The sequence below is a fragment of the Nicotiana tabacum genome, chromosome 11 (genome assembly GCF_000715075.1).
Source record: "Nicotiana tabacum cultivar K326 chromosome 11, ASM71507v2, whole genome shotgun sequence".
Lineage (NCBI taxonomy): Eukaryota > Viridiplantae > Streptophyta > Magnoliopsida > Solanales > Solanaceae > Nicotiana > Nicotiana tabacum.
In genome coordinates, this window is record NC_134090.1 from 121,151,854 (window position 1) to 121,160,894 (window position 9,041).

Below are 9,041 nucleotides of genomic sequence, written 5' to 3' on the forward strand. Positions count from 1 at the left end.
AAAAGATCAAATAAAAAATACTGAGCATGTTTCACAATCAAACCTCTCCATTAAATCAAGTATGTGAGGAGAAACAATATACATGAACCAATAAGCCATAGTTGCAAACCCATATAATAAAAAGGGGGTATGTTCAGGATATAATATCAAAAAGCACAGCAACATTCATCGTGTATTTATTGCTTCCTCACCAACCATGAAAACACCCTTCGTGCAACGATAATAATGTCAAGAAGCACATAAACACCCTTCGTTTATAAATCACTCTTCCTCACAAGCACGAAAACACCATTCGTGCAATTTATTCTTCCCTACCAAGCATATATAACATTACCAAGTAAGGTAAAAGGCATAAATTACATCAAGAAGAATGATTAAGAATAATACACCTGAAAGATAAACGTAGCTTTTGCACCAATACGCAAGCCAATAATTCGAGAAACATAATGTCCAAGTATCTCAACAAAATTTAAACATGATAAAGATCATATGGATGCCTAAGTATCACAAGAATAACATATATACATATGTGTTTATTATATAGTTATTGCTACTGCCGAATTCAGTACATCAATACTCTCAAAAAATTATCAATATCATATTCGTTTAAGATGTAATAAGCTAAAAACATGATCTTTAGCTTAGATATTTGTACTCATGTTATCATAGAAATCAAGTAAGACATAAGTCAAGAAGTTCACGAAGCTCAACAAGGCACAAAGAAGTATATAATCTACCCCGAGTATGCATCACTCTCCCATATAGCAAACAATATCATTTATTAGAAACATTTCCTCAACAAAACTAGGCAAGGCATTTACCTCATCCAGGCTAGCCCAAAGTTCCAAAATCACGTTTCCTTGAGAAATCATCTCTAACCGATTCAAAACTAGCCAATCATTAATCAAGAAAGTCAACCAATGCCATATAAAGTAATCCCAATCAATAAAGTCTCAATCTTTGAAGAATTCCCCGAAAGTAAACAAAAGTCAACCCCGAGCTCGCAGCCCGAAACCCGAAACCAATAACAAAATCTAATGATCCATAACCTGTTGAGTACATATATATGATTAGATTCCAAACCGATTCTCAAATCATTTAAATACACTTTCTTAAAGTATAGTCAAAAATCCCAAATTTCACTTTGAAATTCCTTGTTTTTGGTGTAGAAATTCATGTAGATTCTTGAAATATAATCACAAATAGGTAAAAAATAACCTATCCTCTTGCCTTGTATGAAAATTTCCATGAAAAATCGCCCCTCACCAAGTCTAGAGTTTAAATATGAAAGAATGAGCTAAAACCCTGAAATTCCAACCCCTAACCCAGTTGCAGATGTTGCATTTGTGACCAAAAGTCCACAATTGCGGATGTTCACAATAGCAACCACAGGTTCGCAATTGCGGATTTTGCAATTGAGACCAGAAGTTCGCAAATTGCGGAGTTCGCAATTGCCACCAGAAGTTCGTAAATGTGGAGTTCGCAATTGTGAAGTATCAGCATCGGCAATCCCAAACTATATTGAAATGATCCAAAACCACCCTGAAACTCATCCGGAACCCCCCTGACACAAACCACATTTGCATTTCAATCATAAAACATGCTACGAACCTACGCACGCACTCAAAACACCGAAAAGAGGTCATCTTGACCCGATGTTGACCATAGTCAAAGTCTAAATTCTTTATTTAATAACTTGTCTATCAACCAATGATTCAATACACACCCAAGCCCCTCGGGACTCTGTCCAATCATACCAACAAGTAAAAATACCGTATTATAACTTGTCCAAAATATCAAAACATGAATAATAACATCAAAACAAAGAATCGAAGATCGAATCAATCTCTTAACTTTCAAACATTCAATTTTTTTGTCGAATGCGTCTGAATCACACTTAGACATTCTGAATGACAACCAAACTTTAAACACAAGTTTCAATCAACAAAATTAACCTATTTAAAGTCTCGGGACACTAATCAAAGCCCAGTAACACAAAAGTCAACTCCCGGTTTGGTTTGGGTCATAAATGGGTTGAACCGGACCATTAGACACCTATACTTCAGCCTAGTTATCTTAAATTTTTTTCCCAATATTACTAATAGTTCATTAACAAGCGGTGCATCTCTGGTGTAGGTAGAGTTTCGATTTGCATGTTATACTAAGAAAACACTTCTTAAGTTAGAAGAAACTTCCATGTAAAAAAGACACTAAAAAGGTCGGCAGGTACAGCCGTGTGGGAAATTGAACCATTGCTTCCAGCTTGGCAATGACTCTGGAAATTCGTGCTATCCCATCTCTATATAAAGTCAAGGAAGCTCAGCTTCCTTTGTCCAACGGGATTTGTGTTCAAACAAACATTCCTATAAGCCCGCCCTAATCACATTGATAGAGCCTACCAACCTGCCATAGTCTGCACTTCTCCAAGAATGAAGGTAATTAAGTTGGACAAATTTAACACTTGCATAGCAAAGAATAAGGTGTGTATTCTTTACCTAAAAAATTTAGCATTTATGTTGAATGCAGATCTTTAATTGGTTCCAAAGCAAGAATAATGGAAAGAAAAGAATCCACAAACAAAAATCAGTGACAGTTACAAGTAAGCATTCATGATTTCCTTTGATTTCTTCATGAGTTTTGACCCTTCGTATGTTTATAATAAGTGTTTTGTCCTTACAATAGATCATACGTTGCATCAACCCTGTAGAGAAGAATTCAATGACTGGCCAATTGAACTTCTTGCTATTGGGACATTTGGAAATAACAGTTTGAATAAAGATTTTGGGAACTTGAATCATCAGCCTTCCTGCCCTGATCATCTTGAAAAGCTTACACCTGAAGAAGTTGGACAACTTCAAAAAGAACTAAAACTACTACTCTGTGATAGTACTTCCCCTGATTCGGCTAAGGGTTCAACGAAGGATCTCGTGAAATTCTTTGACTGTCTACAAAGATTGGAAGATGATAAAGAGAATCATCTCAAGCAGAGGAACAGTATTGTATGTGGAAAAAAGCAAGAAGTTCAATTGGAAAACACAAACAGTGGCATTAGTAAGAAGACATTGTCTTTTCTTCTTGAGAAGGCATTTGCCTGCAGAGGTCGATTCACAGTCCCTTCTCCCCCTCTTTTGAGAGATCCCATTTCTCAGTCAAAGTTTGAGAAATTAAGATTGGAGAAGGTTTGTACACTCTATCAACTTTTAATAAAACCTTACAAAAGATATGTTATATTCCCTCCATTTCATTTCATACGGTTGCATTTAATTTGGACATCGCTTAAGAAAGAACTACTTAAAACTTGTACTTCTAAACATGCCACTACATTTATGTGGCTATAAGGGTAGGTCACTAGTGGTAATATGGAAATTTTAAATTTAAAAAGTTCCTAAATATAGAAAGGTGCCATTCTTTTAGTAAAAGATTAAAAAGGAAAGTGTGTTATAAAAAATGAGAGGGAGCATATGGTATGGCATTAATCTTGTCTACTGTTCCCTTTTCTTATTTCTTACATGTTTACAAACTTTGCAGCATGTTGATCAATGTCCTCAATATTTATATGTTTTGGCTGGGTCAAGCATGTTTTATCAAGGAATCATCCTGGATCTCAAAGTTCAATTAGACAATGATAGACATAATCAATCTTGAACTGTACTTATAGTTGCTTTAAATTTTGGTTGTGAAATGTTGATCTTTTCATCAACATATTTTTAAGGAGACCCCATCTATTTATGTAAAAGCTTTATTGATCTTCTGTTCTTATGCAGATTTTATTCACATATAAACTTAGTGATTTTATTTTAAACGTGAGAAAAAAATGCTATCTGCAGATTCTGAGGGCCATAATTCACAAAAAGATATTCCCGCAAGCATCCAGTCCAAGGGCTGTGAAAAAGAAATACTTGGACAATGGAAAAATTGTTGAGACTGATAGTGAAGATGAAGCATTTGAGACCGTGAAGGATGGAAATAAATGGGACAACTCTGATTCTGATTGTAAGTTTAAATGGCACAATTCTTCATCTACTATTTACATTAACATGACAAGCACTTGCAAGAAGCTCTCAGGACAAATCAGATTAAAAAGGGGCTGCTCGGTGCACTAAGCTCCCGCTATGCGCGCGGTTTGGGGAAGGGCGGACCACAAGGGTCTATTGTATGCAGCCTTACCCTACATTTCTGCAAGTGACTGTTTTCACTGGTTGAATCCGTGACCTCCTAGTCACATGGCAACAACTTTACCTGTTACGCCAAGGCCCCCTTCACACATCAGATTGTGAATGTAAATTTAATGAGGAAATAACTTCTTTTCTACTATATACATTAACAAAACAAGCATTTGTAAGAAGCCCTTGCCCATTGATGAATACCTAAATACATGAAATCTTTTAGTTTTGGGGCCAATAACTTTTTAAGGATGTTAACTTTATTCATTTTTGTTGTACAGTTATTGTACTAGAGATATGATTGATCTCTTCCATAGGCCATAGCCAGTTTTTGGAAAGATGAGGTACCATTAAACTTGATATGTTGTATGTCATCAGTAATTATCCATCAAAGCGTCTCACCAATGTTTATTACTTTTGCAGATTCAATTCTTTTCCTTTTGGCTGTACAAAATTCAAATTCTTATAAGATTTTGGTAGCGGTGAATATGTTTTCACTGCATGATATGGAAGAGTTGACAGGCACCATCCCACGACAAAACTAAACTTAATTCATGGTCCTGTTCTAATGGGACAGGATTTTTTCCATGGCTTCTGCTTTTGCCAGATCGTAAGCTTAGTGTTTTCAAGAAGAGAGAAAATATAGGGTGTATTTTTAAATATTTTAGCAGATGTAATAAAATGTGGGCTTCTTTGATGTTCTGCAGAGATGATAGTCTTTACGTTTACTCTTAGTGTAGTCACTATTTTAACTGGCATTCCATCCATGTTCTATTCAATTCAAAGAGATAGAATATGTGTAAGTGTATGACTGAAGCTGTACACAGAGAATATCTGCATCGGTAATCTGAATACAGTAAACTATAGAGAGAAAAAATGAAATTGCTTTATGTTACATGGTCTCAAGATTGATTAGTATCCGATATGTGTGTGTAATTCATTGAGTTATTTTCAGCTTTACTAACATGTAGTGCATGTTGAAGAATCCGCAACCATGTCACACCAGTTTGACACAGATATTTCAAAACAAATGAAGCATCCATGTAACATATAAACCACATAATGAAATTAAGCTCCTTCACTCTCCTATGTCTTGGTTTTTTTATCTAATTGAATACTTTTACAAAAAATCCTTTCGGCCTCTTTGATGCTCTGCAGAGATTCCTTTGTAAGATGCCCTTCATAAGCCTCTACTGGTAGTCATGGAGAGTTATAAACAAGCGCTTTGCCGACTAATTCTTTGTAGAGCTCATGAATTGATCGTTAGCCGGAGAAATTGAGCCTCCCGGCAAACCAATCACTTTTCAAAAGTTGAATCCATCAAATTAACTTTCTATCTCTTCTATCCTCCTTATCGCTTCCTTCATGTCAATTCTCTTATCATGGTCGCTATCAGTGCACACAGCTCCTATATAAAGGAGCGTCTCCATCTTTTCAAGAGAATCTTTTGCTGTTGCTATCTGTGGATCAATCAGTTCTGATACTCTCTTCTCTTCAACGGCTGACTGCACCCATTGCACAACATCGGTTCCACACTTTTGGTTGCTGAGATACTGTGACGGGAATTTCCCTGTAAGGATTTCAAGAATTATGATTCCAAGACAATAGACATCACTTTTTGGAGAGATTTGTTGGTTTAGTATGGCTTCAGGTGATTTATAAGCAAAAAGGGATTGGACAGCTTGTGAATTGTTGATTAGTGGGTAAAAAGCATAATCTGTGAGAAGTGGTTCATTATTTGCAGTAAGAAGAATGTTGCTAGACTTAAGGTTCCCATGAGGTACATCATATGATGCAAACTCAGAATGAAGAAATTTCATTCCATTGGCAACTCCATGGATGATTTTCAGGCGAGTAGGCCAATTTAACTGAGCATGTGCTATGCCGCGATCACCTGAAAATTCCGTCCGGCTCAGAAGATAAATAAACACAAAAAGAGTACATATTATTGAAGCAGCTCCGAAACGGACATGTTAAATATATGATGTGAAAATTACTTCGAAGCACTCTTAAGAGTCCAATTTAACAAAATTTTGGAACTTCACAAGCAGTTGTAATTATTCAAACATCTAAAGTTGCACTCTTTCAATCTTTTTCTTTTCCGGGGGAGGGGGGATCAATGACAAGAATGCAAATGTTTTGCAAATGTTCGGGCATGTGAAGAATAGAGACATCGATGTCCCGGTGAGGAGATGCAAGAGGTTGACCATAGCGGGTTAGAAGAGAGGTAGAGGGAGACCTAGAAAGTACAGGAGGGTGATTAGGCAGGACATGGCTCTACTTCGGCTTACCGAGGACATGACCCTCGCTAGGGAGGTGTGGAGGTCGAAGATTAAGGTTGTGGGTTGACAGGAAGTCGAGAGTCTCTTCTAGTCGTATTAGTAGTATTAGTACAAGTCTTGTATTCTCCTATTCCGAGTTCCTTGCTGATTAAACAATGTGGCATTATTGCCGGTAGTTTTTGCACTTCTCTTATAGCTTCGTATTCCTAGTTCTCTGCTATGACATGATGTGCTATTTGTTTCTTTTATCTTATTTCCTTGCCATTGTTAATGTTGGTTTATTGTGTCCTTGTCACTGTTCTTGAGCTGAGGGTCTATTGGAAATAACATCTCTTCCTTCATAAGGTAAGGGTAAGGTCTACGTACACACTACCCTCCCCAGACCCCACATGTGGGATTGCACTTGGTTTTTTGTTATTGTTATTGTTCTTGCTGTTGTTGTATCTAAGCACATTTTTATGAACTATGTGAATGGCGAGACTTTAAAAGGAATCGTTCCAAAGGAACTTAAAAAAAATAGCAGACTAATTTGATAAAGAAAAGATATCTCCGTCATGAGATAAACTCTACTTCTGCACATGAAAAGAAGATAAGAAGCTAGCATCAGAATAAGTTGTGCACAATATGGGCTGTTTTCATGGACTCCATAACAATTACAAAAGATATAGAGCCAAAGAAGTCCATACCATGTAACAAATACAACAGGCTGCCTTTTGGAATGTACTCAGACACCACCAGCTTCTCCTCTTTCCTGTAATGATATGCCAATGGTTGCAATAAATTCCTGTGCCTTAACATGGCAAGCTTTCTGATCTCTGTATCAAAGGTTTCCTTATTCAATTTATTTATCTCCCTCAACCTCTTCACGACGAGTGACAAACCATTTCCCAGTACTGCCTTATAAGCTGATCCTAATCCTCCATTCCCGAGGACTTCAGCTGATGCCTTCATCAAATCAGGCAATCCAAATATGCCTCTTTCTTCATTTACCACCACAAGATCACCCATATCGCTGCCACTTCGTGAGCGTCCTCTCCTTGATGACCGCATGGAGTTGCGCAAGCTCATGCTTCTCTTGTTTGAGATTGGAATATTCACGCTCACAGATTCATCAAGATTCTCTTTTTCAAGCTTTTCGAAGTGATCTTCCTTGCGCTTTGTCTTAAAAAATATAGCCACCAATAACAAAACAACCACTAAGCCAATAATTATCCATTTTATGCTGGAACCTTCAGATTTTTCCCCTGAGGCTGCAGCCTTGCATTCTCTCCCTAATTGTTGTCCACATAGCTCTGGATTTCCTTGAAAGGGGTCTGAACCAAATCTTGACAAACCTTGTGGGATTTCGCCTTGTAATTTATTAATTGACAGATTGATAGATATCAGAGTCCCCTGTGACAAAGATGGAATTGTCCCTGATAATTCATTATTGTCCAGGCGAAGTTCCAAAAGATATTTCAAACTAGCTAAAGAATCAGGAATTTTCCCTGAAAACTTGTTTCGCGAAAGCCAGACTTTCCTGAGAGATGACATTTTGGAGAAGAAATTTCCAGGGATTTCCCCTGTAAACTGATTCCCATCAATGAATAGAGACTTAAGGGCACCAAGCATAAAAAATTCAGGAATGAACCCTGAGAAAGAGTTGTTTGCAAGATTGAGAACTCTAAGGCCTTGAAGCCTAACCAATGGATCGACATCAATATCCCCTGAAAGCCCAAATCCACCAAGAATTAGGCCTTGGACAACATTTTTTTCACATTGAACACCAACCCATTTCTTGTTATTGTCACAAGGATTTGTTCCTTTTTTCCATGAGGAATCAAGAGCTGAGGTATTTGTTAACAATTCTTTAAATTCAACCAGGGCCTCATCATCTCCAATGGAAAAACAAGGAGGTGGATGTGATAGAAAAAGGAGGAAAAAGATTAAGGATAGAAGGTGGGGGAAGAGGACAGCGGCCATAATTGTGGAGAAACAATGTGCTGCTGTAAATAGAGAGAGAATTTCTCTGATTTTTTTCTTAGGAGGTGTGTCATGGTGTGTGTTTGGGGGGACTAAGGTGGGTGGTGTATTATTTGACAAAGGTTTGTTGTCAGAGTTGAATACTCCTAGTGGACACAGAATGTTTGTCTAAGAACAGATTCAGAATGATGGATAGAAAGAGAGGTGGACCTTGCATTTACCTTGTCTATGGTGAAGAGGCTTTGTCGCTAATATAGGGAAAATTTGACTATATATACACCCATATCATTATGAAGAGAATCTAATTCAAATGGTGAGATGATCAGGATGGTCTAACAATCCCGTTGCAAAGGCGTGGTAAATGTATCTCTCAAATGATCTTTGGTAGAAAGGAATTGAATTCGAAGATTTCCTTACAACTTTGTCTCGCACAAAATGAAAAATCAATCTCCACATATTTGATTCTCCAGTGAAAAATAGGATTAATGGAGAGATAAGCAGCTCTAATATTGTCACACCATAGAGTTGGAGCTTTTGGGACTTGAAAGCCAAGCTAAAAAAATATTGATTGTGTCTGAGTTATTTCAGTTGCGTTATTTCAGTTACAGCATCTGCCAGTGTTGCTTCAAAGCGC

The 9,041-nt window shown here is 37.2% G+C and overlaps 2 protein-coding genes across 3 annotated transcripts; one reads left to right on the forward strand and one right to left on the reverse strand.

The window, feature by feature from the left end:
• Positions 1-2,154: 2,154 nt before the first annotated feature.
• LOC107789637 (protein NEGATIVE GRAVITROPIC RESPONSE OF ROOTS) lies at positions 2,155-4,865 on the forward strand. 2 transcript variants are annotated; one of them, XM_016611503.2, is made up of 6 exons: positions 2,160-2,435; positions 2,527-2,599; positions 2,683-3,179; positions 3,828-3,993; positions 4,445-4,507; positions 4,587-4,865. In XM_016611503.2, the coding sequence occupies exons 1-5, from the start codon at positions 2,430-2,432 to the stop codon at positions 4,462-4,464; spliced, it is 762 nt and encodes a 253-aa protein (XP_016466989.1). In that variant the 5' UTR covers positions 2,160-2,429; the 3' UTR covers positions 4,465-4,507; positions 4,587-4,865. The 2 variants fall into 2 exon arrangements, with proteins under 2 accessions (XP_016466984.1, XP_016466989.1); XM_016611498.2 differs by lacking the exons at positions 4,445-4,507; positions 4,587-4,865 and having other exon boundaries at positions 2,155-2,435; positions 3,828-4,438.
• Positions 4,866-4,985: 120 nt separating this feature from the next.
• LOC107789629 (pollen receptor-like kinase 3) lies at positions 4,986-8,647 on the reverse strand. The gene is made up of 2 exons (XM_016611485.2): positions 7,132-8,647; positions 4,986-6,057 (listed from the first exon to the last, which is right to left on the reverse strand). The coding sequence occupies exons 1-2, from the start codon at positions 8,405-8,407 to the stop codon at positions 5,489-5,491; spliced, it is 1,845 nt and encodes a 614-aa protein (XP_016466971.1). The 5' UTR covers positions 8,408-8,647; the 3' UTR covers positions 4,986-5,488.
• Between the last annotated feature and the right edge of the window lie 394 nt (positions 8,648-9,041).

Coding starts and splice junctions, on each gene's coding strand:
- LOC107789637 (XM_016611498.2), top strand. Junction 2,600..2,682: donor AAAATCAGTGACAGTTACAA/GTAAGCATTCAT, acceptor TCCTTACAATAG/ATCATACGTTGCATCAACCC. Junction 3,180..3,827: donor AGAAATTAAGATTGGAGAAG/GTTTGTACACTC, acceptor TGCTATCTGCAG/ATTCTGAGGGCCATAATTCA.
- LOC107789629 (XM_016611485.2), bottom strand. CDS start 8,407: ATGGCCGCTGTCCTCTTCCCCCACCTTCTATCCTTAATCTTTTTCCTC. Junction 6,058..7,131: donor CCTGTTGTATTTGTTACATG/GTATGGACTTCT, acceptor CGGAATTTTCAG/GTGATCGCGGCATAGCACAT.